Source organism: Chionomys nivalis, chromosome 22, assembly GCF_950005125.1.
Source record: "Chionomys nivalis chromosome 22, mChiNiv1.1, whole genome shotgun sequence".
NCBI lineage: Eukaryota > Metazoa > Chordata > Mammalia > Rodentia > Cricetidae > Chionomys > Chionomys nivalis.
In genome coordinates, this window is record NC_080107.1 from 18,354,714 (window position 1) to 18,380,397 (window position 25,684).

General features: G+C 36.7%; 1 protein-coding gene across 3 annotated transcripts in view; it reads left to right on the forward strand.

The window, feature by feature from the left end:
- Positions 1-1,338: 1,338 nt before the first annotated feature.
- The window catches only part of Kcnh7 (potassium voltage-gated channel subfamily H member 7), a 412,186-nt gene continuing 387,840 nt past the window's right edge, over positions 1,339-25,684 (forward strand). For all 3 annotated transcript variants that reach the window (XM_057754560.1, XM_057754562.1, XM_057754563.1), the window contains exons 1-2: positions 1,339-1,792; positions 3,447-3,677. In XM_057754560.1, the coding sequence (XP_057610543.1) occupies positions 1,717-1,792; positions 3,447-3,677 (307 nt within the window). In that variant the 5' untranslated portion in view covers positions 1,339-1,716. The remainder of the gene's footprint in view (positions 1,793-3,446; positions 3,678-25,684) is intronic.

A 25,684-nucleotide genomic window follows, 5' to 3' on the forward strand; every position in this document is an offset into this window, starting at 1 on the left:
GAACCTCATTGACTCAGACAAAGCAGGACAATGGGCCGCACCGGAATCTTTCAGAGGCCTTCTAGCAAGCAGTTATATGTCCTGATGGAATTCTATGGGCCTTTATTGTCCATAGAATGTGATAGAAACAACAGATTTGTCTATGCTCTCTCCTGTAGAATGAAATGGTGGCAAACACAGAAAGGAGTGTGGATATGGCCATTAAAGATGACAGCATCAATGAAGGGAAAGAAGCAAGAGGGGAGAAAAAGAAACCTAGAAAGAACAACTTCTAAAAAATGTTTTCCTAGCACAGCTTGCCTTAAGACTTCGGTAGGATTTGAACCGAAGTATGTGTAAACCAGGAGGAGATTCCACATTTGAAGACTCTGAGATACAAGAATCAAGAGGTCTCAATGCTGCCCTTTGAATCTCTTCCTGTCTTATGCAAGCGCTCCTTTAGAAAAGGGGAGAAAGCCAGAGGAATTGGCTAGTATGTTCAGAAGATAAGTAGCCAGGGAGGTCACTAACTTCAAGGCTGCGAACTCTTAGCCCCACCCACCTTTTGTTCCTTCTTCGTGGCGCCCAGCCTCAACCATTTCAAACTCTTGCCTTGTTTTGAAGCATTTGTTTACACAGTCTTTGCCCTTATCATCCTCCTGGTAACCTCTAGTCCCTGGAGACCCAGTCACCCCCCAAAACGTTGCAACTCCTGAGGGACTCCCTCGGGGAAACCCGGCTTGCTGAGCGGTGCTGGGTGCTGACAGCCTTCAATCTTTCAGAGGCTTAGTTCAAGCTGGATAGCCCGGGCTTCATTCAGGGCCCACCCTTCAGGTGCTCAGGGGATCTGGACCCTGAAATTGCACCTGCACTCTTAGGTGGCGCATCTTAGATCTTCAACATCCTGAGCGCCAGCGGAGCTTTAATACACTCATTGAAGGGCTGGCTTCCCACCTGTCTTTTCTTTGCAGCTGAGGGTGTGTTAACTACCTCGGTGCAGGGCGCTTAAGGATGGAGCCCTATGGCTAGGGACGGTGGAGATCACCTTCCCAGAGTAGCTGTTTTATCACTGAGTTTTGGAGATTTCTTGGCTGCCTTCCGCTTAAGGCACGCTTGAGTAACCCGAGCTGTGGCGGCGCCCAAGCTCCCAGGATAACGCTGTGTGTGTGTGTGTGTGTGTGTGTGTGTGTGTGTGTAGGGGGAGAGGGCGGGGACAGAAACGTCAACCCCCACCCTGCCTCCTTTTCTTTTCCTTTTCCCCTTCCTGCAAAAGGCGCACAAGTCTTCTACCCCACCCCACACCCGCCCACCAGCAATCCTTGGGGCTCTGGGCAACAGCCAGGTTAAGCCCATTTGCACTGGGAAATTGGCGCTGTTAGGGAGAAGAGAAACAGATCGATTGCCCTTGTGACTCCCCGCCCTCCCCCTCCCAGCCCGCCCCCCGCGTTCCTCGGCCCTCCCCCGCCGCCTCCCGCACCCCGCCTCCTCCCCTCCCCGCCCCCAAGCCTCTCACCCGCGTCAGGCCGGTGCGAGGCCCCCTCCAGAAGGTGAGCGGGATGGATTGGACTCCGGCGGGGAAAGCGGGTGTCTCGAAGTGGTGCTAATGGGAAGAGATTTCTGCTCTCCAAAGAAGATGCGCTGCCACAAAGAGCGGCTTGCGCGCCGGCCTGGGCTCTAGCCCGGGAGACATCCCGGGAGAACTCCGAGCTCGGAGCGCTCGGCTAAGACCCGGGCAACATGCCTGTTCGCAGGGGGCATGTGGCACCTCAAAACACCTTCCTGGGGACCATCATACGGAAATTTGAAGGACAGAGTAAGTTCGTTTGTTCTCTCCTGTCGCTCGCTTTCGGCTTTGGTAGAGCACTTGGCGTCCGTCGCTTCCAACCTAGAGAGATGGACAACTCCAGACTGTCAAGTTAGAGGCTGGAAAAGCCAGCCAGGCAGTTCGGATGGCAGCGGGAGTGTTCTCTCTCTAATATTAATTTGGATTTACATTTTAGATTATGGACTCCATTGTACCAGGCAATTTGATCCTCCTCTCCCACTGCTCCATTATCTGCCTTGCTACTTCATGCCCTACTAGTCCACAACCTTAAAGGGAACGTGCTGGTATAGCATGGGCTAGCTTTATGAAGCTCCCTTTCTGTAGCAGACTTTTTAAAGTCAGGAGCAGAGCCGACCATAGGCTCAGAACAAGGACATGTAAATGGTAGCAGCGATGTAAATGGCTATGCAAACTGTTTTATCTTGGTAAACTGCTGGGCTGTGGAATGACAGAGAAGCTTGGTAGATGTCAGTTGGCTCTTAAAACTGAACTTTGTACGGAAGCTGAAAATAGACGTCAAAGAATAATTTAGAGAGTGGTGGTCTGGTATTGGGTGCAAGACGCTCACTACTCAAAAACCGTATTTGTGTCAGTGTTACTCCCGTAGACATGCCGTCTGGAAATTTAAAAAATCAAAGGGCAGTCCGTAAACCCCACAGAGATTGAATGTAGATATTTTTAATGTAGGTATGTAAGCAAACCACGAGGAATTAATTATTTTACATAAATCTAGTAAATTAAAATCCTATAGTTGTAGTTTTATATTCTGCCCTAAATCTCCCTCAGTGTGCATTTATTTTGCATACCTTCACAAATTTTGCAGGACTGCATCTAATGATGTGAAGATATGGTGTCTGTGTACAACATTAACTTCTCTATCCTGCTTCATATTCTTTCCGAAAATAGCAAACAGTTTGCTAGCACACGACTACCACACAAAATTCTACTTTGTTACATAGAAAAAAGTTTTTTAATGTGTTATCATCATGCTTAAAGCATGTGTGTAGTTTTTATCCTTTGCAATTGAATTATGAAGGTGTAAAGCTTTACATAATTTATTGTTAATAAATGTGAAGTCATTTCATTGCGAAAGATAATTGTCTTAAAAACACAAGCCTGTGTAAAAATTACAAGCATATATGCCTTCCTTAAAAAAATCAGGGAAAAAAAAACAAATACAAATCCAAGAATAATAAATGCTTTGAGAAAGTTGCATTCTAAAGTTCAGTCAAAGTTGAAGTAAGAAATATGACAGTTACAGGATGTTTCAATTTTCTGACTTGGAAAAATTTTACCATACAGCTAAGTAGCATTCTGGAATTATCTATTGGCAAGCTGCGTATCTGCCTGTCAACTAGGACCCCTGGTTTTCACAGAGCCCGAGAACTAGACAACTTTGACATTTCTGTTCTTGAAATTATAATTTTCTTAATTCCTTAATTACTTATTGTCACTGATCTCACACATAAAGTACTAGAGGTGTATGTGTGTGTGATTTTGAATTCTTGGGAAGGGTCTAGATAGTTAGCATCTGGGGGAAACAACTGCTTTGCAGACCCTTATTATGCAACTAATTGTTTTAGTGTTTGTGTGAACCCTGTGGAAGATGTCTAAAAGATGTCCTACCCTCTTCTTGTTGCAGATAAAAAATTTATCATTGCAAATGCCAGAGTGCAGAACTGTGCCATCATCTACTGCAATGACGGGTTCTGCGAGATGACTGGGTTCTCCAGGCCAGATGTTATGCAGAAGCCGTGCACCTGCGACTTCCTCCATGGGCCTGAGACCAAGAGGCATGATATTGCCCAGATTGCCCAGGCGTTGCTGGGGTCAGAGGAGAGGAAAGTGGAGGTCACCTACTATCATAAAAATGGTAAAGTGGGCCTGATTAAAGTTTCTTGTATTGGATTCTTTTGAAATGAAGCTTCGATTACTCAAAGTTCATATGCAGAGAAACACCATGTAGTTAATTGTAGATGAATTTTTTAATGTAAAGTCTTAGTATGCAAGAAATAGGATGTAGGAAAAAGATTCTTCTTCGTGTAAGGGAACGTTGTTTGAACTCTGGAGATGTGCAGTAACTTAATGTCACCAAGGGCAAGAATGTCATCAGTCAGTCCTGACACCTTTTAAAGGAATGATGTGCATATTTGAAATCCACTGTTTTCATCATTCTGTGCCTAGTGTGAGAGAAATACATTTTATTTGCCTTCATTTGAACATATTCCACTAGGTCTTCTTGGAAGCTGTTTAATGTGAATTGAAGATTGGTACAGTTATGAATGTTTCTTGGCTTTTTCAGTGTGGATGGATGGAACTTCTTGTCTCTTTTCTTTGTTTTTAGAGAAGATTAAGCAGAATTTATAGTAACTCCTTCCACTGAGTCACAAAACTTGGGTTCATACATATGTTATGAAATAAGACATATAGAAGACATTACTCGCTGTAAGAAATACGAAAAAGAATTTGTGAGTGTGCAGGGTTATTAGCATTCACTCGTCCACCATAGATAAGGTAGCACTTCAAAGTTAAGGCATTATTTCAACTTTAAGGATACACTGCCTTCTTATAGTCTTGTCCTGGGAGCCATGCACATGCATTTATACTGTAGCTCCCTTTCTCTTCGTCTCTCTCAGTATCTCTCTTTCTCTGTCACACACTTATGTGTGTGTTCATATTATGGATATAGATATAGATAACTGAATACAAATAGATTACTGAATACTCATATAATCCCTTTTAAGGGAAATATAGATGCATAGGGTGCACACTTAATGGCATTTACTCATTTAGTAAAACACCTGTAGAAAACAAGTATACTGCAGTTTCTGCCAATATTGCATCATCTGTTTCTCCCTGTTGTATGTACAAAACTTAATGATTCTGAGAAGAATCTTCTCAGATTTTTAGAAAACTCTTATGTTTGGCAAATGTGTGCCATGCTATAGTCTATACAATAGTATGACTCCTTTGAAAACTATGAAGAAAAGAATATCAAAAAAAGGTATAATTCTTTTTCTTATTTTCTTATAATGAAATGTGTCATGCTGCAAAATGTGTAATTCTTAATTATTGGATTTTTTCCATTGCATGAAGTTAAACTTGAGTGGGGTACTTGGAACCAGGTATTACTGGAAAAACAGGTTTGTATTGCTCTGGAATGAAAGCAAATATATGATTATCAAACAGCACAGAGCTTGTTTCTTCAATCCTTCCCATTTTCTCTTCCTTTTTGATCAGTAGCATTATGTATTATAAATAGTCCAATGGTTCCATAGTCTAGAGATATTTCTGTATTGAGACTTTCATGAAACACTGCAACTTACCTCTTTCGTCTATATGATGCCAAGAAACTCGATTTTTTTGAAAGTGTAAAAAGTTCAGTGCTGTTTCTTCTCTGACTATAAAGGATAAGGTTGACATGGTCTGTGTTGTGGTTTTTCAAGGCAATGTAGTCCATCATTGGTTGATATATTTTCAAGGCTGTTTAAGACATTTTTTTCAGCTTAAAAACTTAAAGTACTGCTCTGGCTAAACCAATTAAAAGATGAGTACATTTTTCAGAATGGTTTTAAGTAGGAATTGTACCTATTATAGCGTAACTGAAATGTGGAAGTTTTGAACCCTTATGAATTCATTCGCTATAATCATAAAATGAGCTCAGAACACTTCTCAAAAGGGATTTTATATTTAAGCACAAACCTGTTGGTTACAAAGCCTGTAGTAAAGACGTCAGTGCATTGACCATTGCAAACCTATTCCTGGGTGGTTTCCTTAGTTATCTGAATTTTAAAAACAATTTCATACGATTCTTTGTTTGGAGGCCAGTTTAACTATAGAAATGTCAGTCTTGGTGAAAATTGTCTCAGTTGATTTTTTCAGGTGCAACACACTTTGAAGGAGTACGGTATCTTTAATATTAGCAAGAAACTGTCTATTTAACTTTAGCTGGTAGAGGAAATGAATAGATGAACTCAGTTTTTCTACATTTCAAGGAAAACTTATTAAATGAAATCCCCTTGGATACTGTTAAGATACAGATATGTTTACCTACTTTGGTTGCAATAAACTAGTGGTTAGCTTTGATGTTAATTCAGGTGCATTGAATAGAATCTTGAGTGTTTACTGTCTTATTCACATGACAGCTATAAAATCAGTCAAGGCTTATGAGATTCAAATGCTTTGATAGTCTCACCTTTTATTGACCTGCTGCAAGCCACTTTGTATTCATAAAAGCAGAGAGACAGAAAGAAAAAAATAGAAACATTTTCATTGGTTTGTTTCTTAAAGTTTCCTTAAGTCCTTTTAGAGGAGGTCATTTACTTTGATGGTATGCTTTCTTAATTCTTGATTTTATTTAGTAAATGCTTCCTTTGCTTTAATTTATTCAGCAATTCAATGAAATATGTAAGTTATGTAATAAACACAGTGAGAAAGTTAGGAATAGTTGATATATTCTACGTTTACAATTCATTCTTGATGGAACAGCAAAACCAATCTCAGGATTAAAATATTACATACGAAAGCTTGTTTCCTGAAGGGACCCACTGGTTTCCTGAGCAGTGGGAACCAGGGACTTTTACAATGAATCCCAGTGGAAGTGTCGTGAGCTGCATAGCCAACTGAGACACAATACTTCCTACCTTGCTCAGTATAGGACTGTTCTAGGTAGAACAAAGTTTGCTATTTACCAGAATATCAATTCTTAAAAACCCACTTATCTGAAGTAGAAGCACTTGACAGCCCTTCCTTTGAGAATTCTATTTTACAGTTAAAGTCATTATTGCATAAATCATTCTTGGCAGCTCTGAATGTTGCTTGAGGTGATAAAGCTGTAAATCTTTTGACATGAAACTCTAATTATATAAAACTATAATTACACTGAGACTTATATAAGGGTGGGCATGTATTTTAATACTGTTTTTAAAAAAAAACGTGTTTAAAAAAAAATACCTTGAGAGGAGTAGTGACTGAACTAGAAAATGATTTTCTTATTTGCGGTTTGCAGGTGATAGGAATAATTGGCTGTGACTTAATTTACTTGCTTACTTGAGTTTTTTGGTGTATCACATAATAGAAATAGCCTGTTGGAATCCTAAAACCCTTCATATATTTACATGTGTAACTCAAGTTACCAAGCAACTTCAAAAACCTAGAAAACCAGAGTAAACTTAGGGACAATAACACCTTTTTTCAAAAGGAGAGAAGGTTCTGAAATGTATGAGAATTAGTAACCAGGCAGCCTTATTATGACGTTGTCATTAAATTTCCAGACCCAAATGCAGTTGGAATTCTACTGTTCAATCGGTATAGTGTATAGTTACTTTTCTTGTCTTCATGGTACTTTTCAATAGCTGGAGGACGGACAGTGACTGAGGAGAGTCCTTGGCTGCTCTGCTCAGTGTTTCACTCCCACTTATGCTGGAAGTGGCTTTGGTTTATTAACATTGAGTCTTGCTTTCCTGAAAGTGATGCAGAAAGACTTAAAAGGTGCTGTTCTGAAATTAAGAGTGAAGGGTTACCCTGGGTTTTAGCTCTAGTTTAGGTGACAGGCTAATCATAGGTACAAAGAGTGCACAAGGGGTCTCGGCTCTGAGAGCAATTGGATGTGTTGTGTGAGGAGAGAGAAATTGTATGTGTTGTATTAGGAAAAAGCAATAAATGTTCTTTTGCAATTTCTAAACCATAGATATTTCTAAGAAGTTGCTTACAAATAAAAAAGTATAGAGAGATCTTATGACATTTAATATCAATTATAACTCTTCTTTTATTTTTCAGCTTTAAAATAACTACTAATATATACTTTTAACCATACTTTGTTACTTGCGCACTCTAATGACGTCTTAAGGAAGCAATGCAGCTTAGTTAAAATTTTAGTCATATGAAATAACTATTATAATAGCTTTACATAAGCTTTGTGCTCATAATATATTCGGCTCTCCTAATTCTTGGATTGTATAGTAGAGCTGCAGATGGTGGTTTTACGTACAGAAATAGAAATATAGTTGTGTGTATGTAGTTCAAGCAACGGGAAAGATTTCCAAGGAGTGTGTTGCCTGGGATTCATTGTCACTTTCTTTCTCTTATCTCAACTTCTCCATACTTTATTCAGCAGGATATTATAACATCAGAGATTCTAAAATTCATTTTCTTTCACAGATCTAATTTTTTTCTGAACCCCATACTTTCTGACTTTCTGAAGATTATGCTTGATGCATTGTATCTATTAGTAAAGTAACCATTCTAAAACAGTAGTCCTCCCCACAGTCTGAAACCTCATTTCATTATTGTCTCTGAAATTAAAATATCCCAAAGATAAAAGTGGTCTGATCATATCTTGGTACAACACCCTCCAGTTCTACACCTGTGATCACTGGTGCAAAAAGACGCAATCTTTACTGGTGGCTTGGGAGAGGACTGCTTGGTTAATTTTATTCCTAAATGGCTTGAGAGCAGGTCAGTTTCAAGGCACTGTGTAGACTAGTCGGAGCAGTTTGCTTCTGCTAAATTCTAAGGGTTTGTGTGTGCTCTGTTGTCTGTCTGGTTGTTTGTTATACATAGGCACCAGGTCTGCTGCAGCCAGCTGCTGAGCGAATCCTTGGACAGTTGAGCTGCATGGGAGTAGCAGGTATAGTATGGAATACTCCGGTGCACCAATCATATTGCAATTTGAATTAGATGCCAAGAAATCCTTATAGTTTTATCTCTTCTTTATAAACCACTGGTCAACAAATATCTCACAGTACTATTCCCGTCTCCATTTGCTGTCAAGTCCTCTCATGGAGGTCTGCATGACCCATTTCGGGAAACATGGAAGTATGGCTTTCCCCATTTCTCACATTGTCTTCAGAGGGATCTTACTAAAATATGAGCCACACTGCTGATTTAGTGAAGCTAAGAATCACCTTAGGTGAATTTTATGCATTAAATAAAGGTTAAAATAATTCCATAGAATATGGATCCTACTATTTACCTTTTATAGAAATAACTCTGAGACCAGAGAAACTGAGTTACTTGTCCAGTCACACACAGTTCAGAATTAACGGGTCTTAAGCTCTTAGTAGCTTTATCTTAGTGCACAGTTTGTCTATGTGAAATGCTTGGCTACCTGCGTATACGCATTAGAAACTCTGAGGATAACATTCTAGACTCTTACCCAGTGTTCGTGGTGGGTGGCCGTGAAGAAAAAGATTTACTGGGGTTTTCAAGTGGGGCATATTTGAGTAAAACAAAGTAAGTTGTCAGCTCTAACACGAAAGTTAACTTTACCAAAACTTACCCTCTTGGCTTAATTTCCTCTTCTCACACTTATTAGAAGATGACATCTTTTTTTTTTTTTAAAGCTAAGTATCCTAGCCATAACTTATTTGTAACATAGTTTCTTGTTTGTTATGCATTCAGTGATGATCACTTAGTTGGATAAATTTGCAAGTTTGATTCTCCTACAAATTGTAGGTAACCCAGCTGCCCTCAAACTTGTAATTCTTCTGCCTCAACTTCATGAGTGTGGGACTCTAGAGGCACACCACTGCACCCATTTCTGCTCAGTGTTTTCTTGGGATTATCTAATCAGTAATTACACTTTAATACCAAGATTATTCAATAACGAAAGGATAAAGTCCAAAAAAGTTAATTATTAATAATCTTAAATGTCATATTAGTGTTTCCTCTTTCTCAACTGTGCTGACTGCATTAGTAACAGTGGTAGGCTGCTAAGAAGAAGTAGCGAGGCATCTGGAAGGTATTAACCACCATAAGATACAGTGTGCCCTACTACTAAAAATTAAACTGACGTGTCCACTGTCACAACCAAGATTCAAGAAAACCTAGATTAGACTCCCACTGTCATAACTGAACATTCCATAACATTTTCTTAATTTTAATTGAGAAAAAAAAATGTACCCAATCTATGACAACTCATGCATTTCTTGGAGAGCCCCCAAAGAGTGATCTTTTCCACTGTTGAAATATTTATGCTTCTGTTTACAAAAAAAAAAAAAAGCGAGCGAAAAAAAAAAAACAAAAAAAATAATTTGTCCTGGTAGAACACTTCATACTACCTTTTCCTTAGAAAGAGATAAGATCAGCCATGGCTGGTGCTAACGGTCTGAGATTTGTAAGAAAGGCTGAGAAAGAAATGAGTGGTGGTGGTGACTTGTGTAATCGCTGACTCTTTAAAAGCTCCGCTCAAGCTAGAATGCAGGGGGCTTGTCAAATTCCTTGGAGCACAGTGCTATTCTTCACCTGAATTTTCTTCAGAAATAACTGAGCAGAAGACGCCACCTTAGCAGTATATAAATTGAAAACACCTGTTTTACAAAGAAATCAGTGTTAAGTTGCTACAAAGGTATGTAAGGAGTGAAGAGTTTATAACAAGCTTCCTTTTACCTTTCTCAGGTACACTAACAATTTTCTTCATCTTTCTCTGAGGAATCTTTATCAGTCATGTATTTTCAGGGTTGTAGGCTTCATTGGTGCCCCTGTTTCATTTGTCATTCCTTTCATTCTTTCCTCATAGTCAATAGGATAATATCCACTTCTCAGGGATTGTTAGTTTTGATCCGATACGAAGTCTTAAATACTGTTTAAAACATTGACTTTAGAAAATGTAATAACAACACGGGTTCAGGAACCAGCAATGCCTGTTTCCTCTCATAGAGATTATATGCCTTTATGTTCAAAACATTCTTTTAGATTCTGCTCAGCCAAATCTGCATTAATAATGCAAAATGGCAGGCATGATACTAAAAGTTAAAGTTCAAAATAGTGTGAGTTTGCAGTAAATTTCTCAAAGAATGTCAAGATAAATCAGATATTTGCAAACAATTTTTTTTAGTATTAGAAATGATTTCATCTTGAAATCATATTACAGTATATATATATATATATATATATATATATATAGTATTTATTTGGAAAGAATCAATGTTAAATTCATACAAAGGTTTATAATGAATGAATAATTTTTAAACAAGTTTCCATTTACCTTTCATAGCAATATTAACATTTTCTCTTCTGAGAAATATGTATTAACCATATTTTTGATTTATCATGTTAAAAATTGACCTTTAGTGATATCTGTATTCAAATGAATGCATAGTAGATGTGCCTTACAGTTGTTAATTCCAGGTGCCTATCATATTTAGATTGAAGCCTTCTACACAAATATGTCTTTTCTCAAACAACTCATACTCATTTGACTTCCAGTTCTGTGTCTGATACTTAAATATAAGTTTTTTTTTAATTGTTTTGCTGTGGAAACCTTGTGAGTCAATATAATCTTATTATCTATCCCATTCTTCAAATTAGTTTATTTGTGATCGAGAGAACTTAAGCAAACTATTAATGACCACAGAGCAAGGGACATGAGGTTTTTCAGACTGTGAATGTCTGTCTTGTAGACTCTATAGTTCTTCCTCCAAAATAAGATGCTTTCATAACATGTTTATTTTAGTTCTTAATACATATATTTGACTGATTATGATATATATATGCAATTTAATTCACACCAAAAGGAGTTACTTTTCTCTAAGTGTGTTTCATTTTCAACTTGACTTATTGAACAAAATGGATGTCTGTCTGGTAATTTTAAATTCAGTAGAATAAGTTATTAGTTTAGGAGTGTAATTTTTAATAAATATGAGGTATATTCCCTTTTGTTCTTACATTTTTTTTAAACTGTTGAATAGAAATTATATGCCAATTTAAGCTTTGCTATGTCTTTTATCTGGTCAGGACACTTCCCTTCTCCCTTTCTCAGGAAACAAGCCCCCTAGCACCACACCCGATAAAGGTTATGATAATTGTCAAAACCTAACACTTATTTAAAGGGAAAAGTTGAATTTAATAATGTAGACAGTTTCTAGTTTATTTGAAACTCTTCCATTTTTCTTCCTCTTTGGCCATACACCATGCTCAGTAACAGATAGCATTCGAATTCATCTCCTCAATGCCCCTTAGCACCCCTCCCCGCCTCTACCTGCAGAGTTCCTTTGCCCTGGGAGAAACCTCAGCACCCCTTCTTTCACCCTTCAATGCTTTTCCATTTCTACGACAACTTCTGTACTGTGTCAATTTCAGCTCATTTTAAAGGTTCTCTCTAAATCCCTCCGGCACCTTTCCACATTCCCTGACATTCCTTTTCATATCTCTATTAGGATACTTCGGAAATGAGGCTTAAGTAATCTGTTTTCAAACTGGCCTTCTCTACTCAACATTTAACATTTTGAGAGCACTCCTGGAGGCAGTTATTAAAGACTTGACAAAATAGCAGAGGAGTAGAAAATGATTCTAAAATAATCCAGGCACAAACATTTTTGTAGATTAAATTATTTGTAATATTTTCAGTGATACAAAAGTCCCATTCATTTATTCTTTTTGTCTTTAAATATCATATACTACTCATATGGTAAATGTGAAAAGTGTAAAAAATCAACAACCTCCAATGTTAATTGTATAAACAATGAATTGCTAATATTTATTTACCAGGAAATCTCCAAAAATATATAACAACTAATTACCCTTCCTAGTGAGTCTGAAAGGAGCAATGGCCAGAGCATTTCATCTACAATGCAAATATCTACTCCTTTGCTAGAATCATCCATAGCTAGGTCTGAAGGGTACCCACACGTAAAGGAATGTAGCTAGGTCTGGAGGGTACCCACAGGTAAAGGAAAGCAGCAATTTGTCCATGTGTTCTTGGCATCTCTGCCTTCCCTGCATTTCCCCAAATACTCATGATAAAATAGCTATAAAACCTTCCCTGCAATTATTCTGAGCTCTTTCCCTTATCTATAAATAAACTCATCCTTATACTAGTCTTTCCAAACATTTAATTCCTTCTTTCCTTTCTTGTCTTTTTTCTTTATAAATCTTGTCTCATGGAATAAGAATGTAAAATCTGCATGGTGTCAAAACCACTTCATCAGTCATTCCCTGAGACCTGAGGTTCTTAACACATCAGCAAGCAAGGGACTTTATATATTCCACCCCTCTCTCTGTACCTCCTTCTGGCTCTGTCTCTCTGTAATTTAATTGCCCTGACAAAAATCAGGAAATACAGATGTATGTATAGCAAATAGAAAACAGACATCTGTACCATTCAAACTAAGAGATCTTCACTGGTAAATAATAAAATATATTGCTCATAATTTTATTTGCAAATATGCTGAATCAAAACCTGCTGTAATAATTGCATAATTTACTTTCATATGGGCAACCTAGAAATTATTATGGTATTCTAAAATATTTCATTAAAGAGGATAGAATATTAGCAAAAACTTAAGAAATATTTACTAATTTCTAACTTTGTACAATTGTAAAGGCATACAAAGAAAATATATCTTGTTTACCTGAAGTGTTACTGTGGACACATGTTTCCAGAAGTATAACTATTGGATAAAACAAAATATATGTCTGAAAATGTTTGCATATTTGACACTTCTATTATATCTTATACTCCAAAAGGGAAGGTGTTTTCTTGTTTATTTATACCTTATGAATAACAACATTTGGACTTCCTTTTAATTTTAGTTAAAACAGTAAAAAATAATCTCATTTTATGATAATTAATCTCAAATATTTACTGAAGAACATATATGGAAAATATGAAGCAATCTGTTTTATTGCTTACAGAAAACTAGATCTGGTTGTTGTTATAATTATAGCAGTGAGAACCCCCTGAATAGCTAATTAATTGAACTGGCAAATAAATATCATTTCTCATACTGGGATAATTCTTTCAAAACTGCCAGTCACATTTACATTTTATTTTAGTAATTTCCTTACAAATTTTGAAATCTCATATTTTAAAAACTAGTACGAATTGTTTATTATTGAAAAATTAGCCAATTAAAAGAGAAAGCATTAATTGACCTTTGTCACTTTTCTGCATGACATGAATTGAATTTTAACTTGCTTTAGTATTTATTGTTGTCCATCTAATGTGTGATCAAAATTTTGAGTATTGAAAGTTTTATTTTCATAAAATAAAGATTTCTAAATAACATCTAGTCTTGATCACATAAAAAGTGATGACCGTACAAGGTAGTAAACTAACAAAAAATGAATAGAGTACTTCAATATACAACAGAAGCAAATTGTACCATGAGAGATGTGATGTTAAATAATGAAATTACTCCATAATGTGTAAGGAGAAACTAAGCAACAGAAACAACGGCATGTTAGACAAACTACCAGCTTTATCCACATAGTCCTACAGAGTTCACAGAAAAGACAACAGGAAAAGACCCTGTGTCCCCATCTCTCTTCCTTAGCCAAGACAAGCAGAGCTCAGGTAATCAGATCTCTGTAGCAGTGACTCAATGCATAGGTCTTCCCTCCAGGTGTTCTTTATAATGAATGTCACTTATCTGAGGCTCAGTAGGATTTATGACTTCCCAGATTGCTCTTAGAATTTGCTCCCTGAATGAAGAACTCCACAGAAATGCCACTAATGATGTGAGAATTCAATCGTCCTATTAGCAAGCCTCTAGTCCGTTCACAATCTAAAACCGCTTTACCCTTTCCTTTCTTCATAGTTCATGTTTCTAGGCTGAACAGAAGGTGTCCTACTGAAATTTCATACCTACCAACTCTCATTATTTCAAATGTATTCATTGCAACTCATGTATGGTGTGGGTTATACAACGTTTTATTTTAATTACTGGCTCATTTGAAGATGCCAATAATTTCAATGATGAATTTCCCTTTGGCAAATACTTCATATTAAAGAGTTGTTATTAGTCTTGGCATTTTGAAAATGTGAGCAATGATGCTTCCGCTTTAAATATCTTTATCAAGGAAGAGTTTTATAATGCCATCTTGATTTTTCTTCTGTGCTAGAAAATAAATCTAAATGTCTGGGGAAGCATCGGATCTGTTACAGAAATGACAACGTCAAACATAAGATGATATGCAAAGTAGTCATATAAGTACTTACTGGGTGAGCCTTGAAGAACTGCTGATAAAACATACTTTGAATGTAAGGAATGAAGATGAAACCAAATCCTTTACATTTTGATAGCCGCGTAATGGAAAACCTGAAAAGGGCAATACAAGATATTGCATTTTCTTTCCACACATCTTACATGTGCTCACCTCTACAAAAATAACGGAAGAAATATAGTATTTTTTCATAGTAATGGCGTGATATTGGAAACAAAGGGGACTTCCTCTCAATTTCACTGTTCCAGAACTAAAACCATCCTCACTTCATTAACCGTCACTCAATTTAAGCAAGACAAAACAAACAACAAAAAAATTCAGAGTTTTGGGGGTTTTATGAAAATCATTTTTTAAAATTTACTCATACACAATAATATCTTACAAAAGTTTAAAATTTAGCCTAATTTATTTCTGGTGATTTATATGCAATCTTATACTTTAGGGTAACTATGTAGTAGAGTATGGTTTTCAGATTTTAAACAATATTAATTCTAAGTGTCATTGATTGAACCTTTAAAATATGCTACCACTTGCACAAAGTGATGACAGGGCCACTCCATGGTGTAGTTAAGGAGAAGGTTTCTATTGCATATATCAGGGAGGGAACAACCAGAGACACCTGGAAGAATCCAGAGCAGGAAGAGAAAGAAGGAAACTGAACATGGATAGCATATTAGACATAGCCAGAGCCGTCTGCAAGAGAGGAGAATAGCCGAGGACAGAGAAAACAACCGTGAGTGAAGCAGGAACAGAGCATAGAGAAAACATGGTAAGAATAGCTGGGTTATGAGGAAATGAGTAGCTTGGGGGAGCAAAGCCCATGAGCTGGAGGGAGTTTAGGGTATGGGAGAAGGTGAGAAGGGCTAGGGTCCAAGCAGGGACTTTTTAATATGTAGTGGATACTTGTGCTACTGAGGGAGGCTGGAGGTCAGCATGGGCTTTGATATGCTGGTAGGTAGACTTATATCTCTTTGTCCAGAGGCAAAGAAAATGACTCCCTTTAGCAGATAGGAACCAGTTTCACAAGCACTTGAGAAATGCTTTCATGTAACTGTCAGGAATCTTCCTATAATGCTAAGTAAGCTCATTTCTGGAAATTTGGACTGCATTTTTGAGTTTGGGGAGCTGGGGGTTTCTTCTGACCCTAAAACTATTCATCTAAAATCTTCCCATTAGAATACCCTACCTCACCTAATGAAAAGGGTACTTCATAGTTCCTGTCTTAAAGACTGAAATCATGGAGGTCAGTTACTTTCTCAAAGCTGCTAAAATTATCTGGGGTAGCCACCATCTGAGCATGCTTTGTCTTCTTTCAGAGCCCATTGTTGAAGGTCTCTATTGTACCTCAGCCATCCCTGACCCCTTTCATGCAAATTCAGTGATATGCAAAGTTCATACCTGTGGGGACAATCTTATCTTAACAGAAAAGCATCAATTATTTCTGGATTTAAGATTGTGAGGGCTATTCTTGGTTGTTACCTTGACATCTACGAATATTGCTACTATCACTACTGCCAACTACATCTGGAACTAACTAAAATCCAAATGGATGAACACACCTGTAAGCCACAATTCTTAATTAAATCATTTGAAGTGAGTGGGAAGACCCCATTGCAATCCAGATCTTAAAGGTAGGAAGATTCACTATATCTTCTGCGGAAAACCTCTGTGGAGAACATGAAAAAAGGAAGCTTGCTCTCTTTTTGCCTGCTTGCTGTCACACTCAATAGAAAGTCTATTTCTTCACTGGTATTAGAGCCTGCTTTTTTATACTGATGTCCAGCTGAAACATCCAGCCTCATAGACTGAGCAACTACTGGATTCCTGGACTTTCTGTTGGCAGATAGCCATTGTTGGAACAGCTGGACCACAGCCAGTAAGCCATTCTAGTAAATACCGTGTGTGTGTGTGTGTGTGTGTACAGTCATGTTCCTCTAGAGAATCCTGAGGCTTCTAATTTTAATAGTAATTTTCAGGCTTCTAATCTTTTCTTACATGTAATTATACAAACATACAAAACTTGCTATGCAGGTTACAAGATCTGTCCATGCTTTTCTGGAAACAACAGGAAGAGACCAAGAAGAACTTCCATTTCCTATATACAGTAAGGTTTACTAACCACTATAGTATAGTACGGCTATCTATTTGCATACACCCTCTAAAGAGTCTTGACAATCACATAAATGTATGTTCCTACATTGTCTTACTCAGAGGCAGTGCTCAACAAGTTATTTCTTTAAATCACTGACTGAGTCAACATGTAAAGCAAACTCTCTTAGCCCAGCCAGAACTTAATCACTTCTATCTTCCTTCCTTCCTTCCTTCCTTCCTTCCTTCCTTCCTTCCTTCCTTCCTTCCTTCCTTCCTTCCTTCCTTCCTTCCTTCCTTCCCTCCCTCCCTCCCTCCCTCCCTCCCTCCCTCCCTCCGTCCCTTCTTTCTTTCTTTCTTTCTTTCTTTCTTTCTTTCTTTCTTTCTTTCTTTCTTTCTTTCTTTCTTTCTTTCTTTCTTTCTTTCTTTCTTTCTTGGTTTTTGGAGATGGGGTTTCTCTGCAGCTTTGGAGCCTGTCCTGGAACTAGTTCTTGGAGACCTGGCTGGCCTAAAACTCACAGAGATCCACCCAGCTCTGCCTCCCTAGTGCTTGGATTAAAGGCATGCACCACCGCCACCTGGCTATCACTTACTTCTTTCACACAGTGTTAGTGTCTTGCCTGGTTGAAGGGGAAGATATAAAGGAAACCAACTATGATGAGCAACTAATTGTTGTGTGTTCTTCTGGGAAGAAGGGTTAAAGCCTCCTGTTAACATCCTAACCTCCTGTTAGGGTAAAGCCTCTACTGTAGTTATTATTGTTTAGTTCAAGTTTTCAAGCCTTTGTGGATGTAGCTTTTGACATTGTTATGAGACACAATCTCACAGCAAACTCCCTAATGCTTTCTGCCACCTCTTCCACAGAACATACCAACAAGTAACGTTTTAAAAATTAATTAGGTTGTACTTACATATTTAGGAACACACACACTCACACGTGTTATGATAATTAATGAAGAAGAGGCCATAAATTTGAAAGAGCTGCAAGGGTTATATGGGAGAGTTTGGACAGAGGAAGCAGAAGGGGGGAGTTATGCAAATATTGTATAATCTCAATAAATAAAAATTTCAAAGAAAGATTTTTGAAATTTTTTCATAAAAAATTTAAGGAATTAAATAAATAATTTCAAAGAAAGAAAAGAACATGAATCTACATATTATAGATAGTGGGGTATGTGCTCAGTCTCTGTCCCCTGAATATGTGTGTACCTACTACAATTTATTGAAGCTACTTGTCCATAATTCTATCATCAGTGAAATGAGAACCATGGCTACAACAGATACTATCCTATCAAAATATCTATGCTTGCACTTATAAAATACTAGAAATTCTTTCTGCCTAATTAGTGCTATGTAAGAGTTAGCAAACATAATAGGTAAAGCAACTGAGTTAAAAAAAATGTTAAACTGTCAAATTCCAAAGGGAATGTGCAATCCATATGAGGCTGAATAAAAACCATGAAAGAAATTCTGACTTCAGGATGTAAAAGTAAAACTATGCTAAGTTTTGGCATGTTGTCATCCTTGTGTCTTCAAACTAGAAATCAAGGCCTTCATAATACTCTGAATAATTTGCTTGACTTTTAGTTTTCTTTTGAAATTTTGAGATTTATATTGGACATGCTTATCCTGAAAGTATCCACAGTCAGAGAAACCGGAGTTCTTAGCATTTATCTGTGCAAAGCTAATTTCAGTAACTATATCTCAGAAGTGGGTGCATTTGGACAGAAACTTCCTCTTTCACAGTCGTGTTAGCTCAGCTTTCTCCTCTTTAGTCTTTGATTCAGTGACAATCGGTACCGAACATATTTACAGCAGCAATGCAGAAATAATTGGAATCCATCTACTTGTAGAAAATATATAGATGAGAATATCCAAATACCATAGCTAATGTGGTTGTACTACATAGTTTTAAAACAAGATATTTTTCAAAGTAAAAAAGCACAGTTATTGGTAAATATAACAGGTGACCAAAAAAAAACCCTGGGATTGATGTATGCATATTGCATGTATACACTCTAAACGTAACATATAGCTAGCTTAATTTAGCAGATTTTTAAAAAGATGTATACCATTCTTTAGTTTGTATTTCATGAACATTTTATTTAGGTTTCCCAAACCTATGTGAATAAATGTAGCCTCTCATTCTTGCAATGCCTAAAATGCTTACTGTGTAGACAAAGACAGTATCTAGCAATCTGGAGAAATGAGTCAGAATTCCTCTAAAGAATGCATTGCACCTGCTGACCCCTTTGAAATAAGACTGCAAATGAATCCCTCTATAAATACCATGTTGATGGTTCTTAGTAAAAGGAATTAACCTTAACCATTTTGTGAACCATTGTGAGTCAGGAGAATAGTAATAAACGTAAGGTAGAAAGATTGAGTTCATTGTTGAATGCCAGCACTCTGTCAAAGGATATCTTTGATTTTCAGCAGGATCTTTATCTGACTCTATTAAAGCATGGGTATGCATGAAGCATGTACAGTCCTTTTTTCCTTTGGTTTTCGACCAGGCTCTGACTATATTCATTGCTGATATTTTAACCTGGTGATAATATTGTTCTTGCAGTATAAGACTTGTTTATGAAAGATGTGTTTTGAAAAAGAGAGATATTCCCAGGAAATTTAAGGCTAATAGCATGCAAGAAAAGAATTGTCTGCTTTCTAAGAAAAACAATTAAGCATGAATTAACAAATTCATATTTTGCAATAGAGAACCAATTTTCTCATTCTCATGAGTTCACGTAGAAATTAATCTCTTCTAAATTCAGGAGAAAAATAGAGACATCACTAGATCTAAATAAGACCAAATAAAATTGTTTTTCAGAGAAGGGTTAAGCTAAAGTAGTGGGGAAGGCATTATCATGGTATTGTGTTTTTCTAGTGTCAAGGAAAGGCAATCAAACACATTTTAAAACCTGATTAATTTTGTGAGAACTGGGGTTATAAACAAATTTAGTTTTTAAGTTACAATTCAAAGCTAAGAAAGAGAAAGAAAACAATCCTCATGAATTACAATAGTTATAAATATTCTCCTTCTGTTCTAGATTCATCTGACTTTTCCTTTTAAATTGGCCATGATTGTTGAAAGAATTTTATATATTGGAAATGTGACATAAAGACTGCTAGTCTTTATGGATATCTGAGAAGTTGTACCTTCCTCAAATCTAACTTCATGTTGATTTATGTGTAACACAAGGGCCTGCTTGTTGGGATTTCTGTCCTGCCCAGTTTCCACAGCTGGTGAGCCCCAAAGAAAATCACGCAGAGGTCTCAATAAGTTATAAACTGATTGGTCCATTAGCTCAGGCTTTGTATTAGTTCTTATAACTTATATTAGCCATTATTCTAGTATATGTTAGCCACATGGCTCAGTACTTTTTTCAGCTGGGCAGGTCATATCCTGTTTCTTCCATGGTCGGGGCAGGACTCAGGAAAGAGCTTCCTTCTTCCCAGAACACTCCTGTTCTCATTTCCCCGCCTCTAGTTCCTGTCTGGTTGTCCCACCTATACTTCCTGTCTGGCTACTGGCCAATCAGCGTTAATTTAAAACACAATTGACAGAATACAGAATCATCCCACACCGTTTATGGAATCCCTTTAACTCAGTATTTGCTGAATAAAAGTTCATGGAACAAACATGCTGACCAAGAAAACACATTACATTTTTTTTTTTTCATAATTTTGGAACACGGAAACGCATTGTTGTAGATTGTCAAATTCTTAGCTCCAAACTGTTTGTCTTTTTTAATTAGCTAAGGTAGGGGAGAAAAAAAAAAAACATTAGGCATACTTTCAGTTGGGATTATTTTTAATTTTGTGTCCTTTTTGAAAATGTATCCTAAAAAGGGCAGCACATAAAATTCACGGGCTGGTAATTTCTTCTACATTGCATTATCCTTAAGTTTTTAGTGCAGGGACATTATCCAGCCTTTAGGCAAAGAAAAGCAAATCCAGAGGTTAGAGAAACATTTGGCAATTAAAACACAACATTTACCAGCATTTTCAAACAACAACAAACAGGGGATTGGACAATTACAGGAAAGAATGATCCACACATTCAACCTTACTATTATCAGTTTAATTAGAAGTCCTTAAAACTATGTATTATAGGGGACCTCTGAGTGCCAACTTCAGTGTCCCCTTCACGGTTCAGAAGAAAACTTACAGTAAGTACAGGACTTAGATCTGAGGGTGAAAATATACTCTCCACTGTATTCTTTTCTGCATTAGTTTCTTGATTCTTCTCCAGATGTTCTCTTCTGTAAAGTTTCCAGTTTATATACACAGGCAAAACAAAGACAACTCTCTGAGCTTGGATGTCCCTTTATCTTTGAAGGTCCCAAATGTGATCTATATGAAAGATTCCTTTCCTGACTGCATGTCCTGTCAAATGGAAGAGAGTTGCAGAGAGGTGGCTCCTAACGTATCTCAGGGAACAAAGCAGAAATTATACTGTGAGAACCAAAGTTATTGACTGCATGACTAAATTTCACACTGGAGGTACCACAGAGTGGGTGGTGGGAGATGACCCGATATACCAATACATGGAAAAGAATTGTGCCCAATGATCCATACTCTGCTGAATCTTGCACTAAGGAAGAGTGTATATGGCTTCACATGAGATCTACTGTAAGAACAGCCAATATACAAAAGGTGGTAGGACCCAGCATCTTGCAAATCTTGGTTTATCTCCATCAGAACACATTCATTCTGGTGGGTCAGCCTTTTGCTTTATTAACTGAAAACTCACTTCATGATTCTTATGGACTACAACAATATACTCCTATTGGTGAGTTGCCAAAATATGGCAATGATCTGAATGCACGTAAGGTCCTCACAGAAATTATATAAAAACTACTGCATTTGTTGTTCTTTCTCAGTTGTATGTGTGTATAAATTGTTTTTTAATTTACTCATTATTTTTATGAGGCAATCATATTTACTCACAGAAATACTGACCTCTCATTCTTAAATATTTTAATAATTTGCTAATATTAATGAAATTAGCTCAACTATTTCTTCAAATGAGACATTTTTAAACAGAGGCAATGAGACTAGTAGGAACTGCCATTAACTTTGTACGCCATCCATGTGACATCCTGAAAACATTTGCTTTTCTCAATGAGGGATTTAATTTGTACCACCCATTACCATTTATTATACCATTTATCTTAGTGTCCTTGAACTTCAGCATTTCTTGACTATCACAGCACTAATCTATAAGGGAAAAGGCTCATTGACTTACAGAATGTTCACCGTGAACTCATCTAATGGATCTTCATGACTTACTTCAACCTTTAAGATTTATCCTATCTTTATAAATAAGAAATAAAAGCTACTAATCATAAAAATAAAAATAAAATATTTGGACACCCCAAAATTTGAAAAGTTGTACATTTCAGAAACATTAATTGAGAAAATTTTCACCAAAACTGGTTCTTAATTTTTAAGTCAGTATAACAGAATAAAAATGAAACCACTTCAAAGAAAACAAAAGAAAGAAAAGAAATTTTCTAAATATAGAATGCAAGGTGAAGTGTCATCATTCAGGAAGCAAAAACAGGTGGATTGTGAGTTTGAGGCCAGTCTACAATTATAAGTAAAAATTAAAATAAAAAAAAACAACAGTAACAAAAGCAAAAACATGACACAAACTGAGAGAAAATAGTCCATCCATTTATTTAAAATCATATCCTTTGATATGCATATAGCGATATGAAAATTATTTTTATACATAAATGTATATATATAATATCACATATTTTTGTATATAATAAGAAATTATGAACAGCAAAAATAATAAAGACGTAGAAAATTTTGTTGTTTTTTCCAAGACAGGGTTTCTCAATGTAGCTATGACTGTCCTGGAATTCAGTCTGTAGACCAGGCTGGCCTTGACTCACAGAGATCTGCCTACCTCTGTCTCCTGGCTGTTGGTATTAAAGTCATGCACTACAACTACCTGGAAAGACTTAGAAACTTTTAAGAAGAACAATTTATTTTTCAACGTAGTGAAATAAGGGGATGAAGGGGTTAAGAGAACTGGTTGCTTTTCCAGAAGACACAGATTTGAGTTCCAGTACACACATGGTGATTAGCAACAACCTACAACTCCACTATGAGGGCACCAGTGTTCTTTATCAGCCTCCACAGGCACATAAATAGTATACAGAGGCACACGCAGACAAAACATATATACACATGAAATAAATAAATATTTCTAAAGGTAAGGTATTTAAAACGTACTAGAACAAAGAACATTGACACTACCAAATATTAGTGAGACACTTTTGTACTACCAATGGCATTGAAAAATGGGATGATTATTTGAGAAACTTTTAATGTTTCTATGAAATTAAATATCTTATGATCCTTCTTTTTCTTAAGTGAATGTATATAATCTAGGGAAAGTGAATGAATTATAATCTTTATGAGATGTTTATCACAGAATTCATTACAGCCCAAATATCTAAATCAGCAAAAAATCAATCATAAGTAAATACATTGTGATAAAGCTTTAAAATAGTATGATAATATTGAACAATAGTAACCTGTTGATAATTAGTATGAAATTGTAAAAAATGAATTAATTCAATGTTTAGGTGGGAAAAATACAACAAATGATTTCCTTAAAGAGGTTGTGAGGGCAAGTCAGAAAAAACCAAGAATATGTATTAGAAAGCTTCAATTTTAAAAGATTAAGATTAAGAAAAGATTAACTTTAATGATAAACAAAGAAAGAAATGATTACTATGTGGTGGAAGGCACAAACAGCCATAGGAAGAGCATCCTGGGATTTTAGGGACTGACTGATACTGTCTATCTGATTGGCATGCTGACTATCACACACACACACACACACACACACACACAGTCACCAATTGCTTCAATCTACATTATAGATAAACTTTCCTTCAATTTAGTAGAGTCATCATTCATTTTCAGAATCAGGCTATCTTTCTTTAACTCTGCAATCATCACAAAAATACAGTATGAAAAAAAAAACACATTCTGCACTTGCACTTTCTTGGCCTCCAAATCCATGCACAAGGCAATTAGCTTTAATTCAATATTCTACTGCCTTGCGTTTTCACAACAGCAACAAAAATCACAATCTGTGTTTTATTTTCTGCTATTTTACTTATTTTAAGGTTAAAAGATACTAGAATATGCTGATACATGGAGTTTATAAACTCAGTACACATTTATTAATCAACAAGTTGTTTCGTTTCTCCCCAGGCCTATTTGGGTGTTAGTAAAACCTCAAAGAAGCCATAACTATTGTTTTCCATACTTATCACCTGTTTACTGTCCGTTCTTATCGCTTGTGCCTGTGGTGACTCATAGTCTAAATCAAATATTCATTCCTATAAAACCATCTAAACCAACTAGATTTAATCATCTTCCGGTTAGTAAAGAGTATTTTTTTTTCTGAAGGGTTTTATTCTCATTCTTAAGTGGCAAATGAGTCGTTAGTAATCCATGAGCCCTTCAGGGTAGAGCACTTTCTATTGATCTCTTCTTTGTAGATTTCAAGATTCTATTATGGGAAAGGGCAGAAATGACCAGTTTAATGAAAGTCAATATTTCTTTGATGCAGATCAAAAGGATTCTACTAAAGCAAAACTTAATCAGTGAAGAAAGGAAACTAGGCCATTAGGAATGTGAAACCAGTTTCTTTTTTTTTTTTTTTTTTTTTTTTGGTTTTTCGAGACAGGGTTTCTCTGTAGCTTTGGAGCCTGTCCTGGAACTAGCTCTGTAGACCAGGCTGGTCTCGAACTCACAGAGATCCGCCTGCCTCTGCCTCCCAAGTGCTGGGATTAAAGGCGTGCGCCACCACCGCCCGGCCGTGAAACCAGTTTCTAAGTAAGATTTGTACTTCTAGTGAGGGAGGGGCTAGGTACATTTGACTGTATGTATACTTGAGAAGATATACACACATTCATTACTCATGTGGTCATTACAATCTTCAAACCCTTAATGGTTGAACAGTTCTCAAAGAGAGAAACAAGCGTGCTTAAATGTAAATTTAAACAGGGCATTATCAAATATGTCATTATCAGAGGTATTATAAATATATCGTAAAAGAAAAATTTATTGGTGGCTCTTAGATGCCAACATGCAAAGTTAACACTTTTTTTTTTTGTCTTTTAAGGATGATATAAATGTTAACTTATTTTCTTCTGTGACATCATAGGCACTTTCTTGGCTTCCCATCATCATGCACTCTTCCAAGTGTTTGTTTCTCATGTTTATTTTTTTTTTATTTTTAATAACTTCAAGATTCACTCAAAACCATTTGTAAAACCAAGTGCACCAACAGACGTATCACCTCCTAAGTCTTTTCTCATGAAGGGAAGTTGCTCACCCATATAGCAGTAAAAGCTTCAGTTAGTGCTGACTGTGTTATTGTCATAAACCACCACAAGACTTGAGTGAACACAAAAGTATATCTTGGTTGCAAGAATGATGTGTCTCAATCATTCCTTGGGTGAAGGTTTAATGGCAACAATTAAGGTAGCCATAAATCTGATTACAGGGGAAGTTGAGTTCAGGCACCCTCTCCACTATTGTTTAGAGTCCTAGCTGGGGTCACTCTTGTGGATTTCTGGGAATTTCCCTACTGCCAGTTTTTCACCCCGTATAATGGCACCCTCTATCTATCTATCTATCTATCTATCTATCTATATATATATATATATATATATATATATATATATATCATTTTCCTTGTTCTCCCTCCCTGTCCTTCCCCCAATTTAACCATCCCGTTCCCTCATGTTCTCGTCCCCCTGATGGAAGCAGACGCAGAGATCCATTCCTAAGCACTGGGTCAAGCTT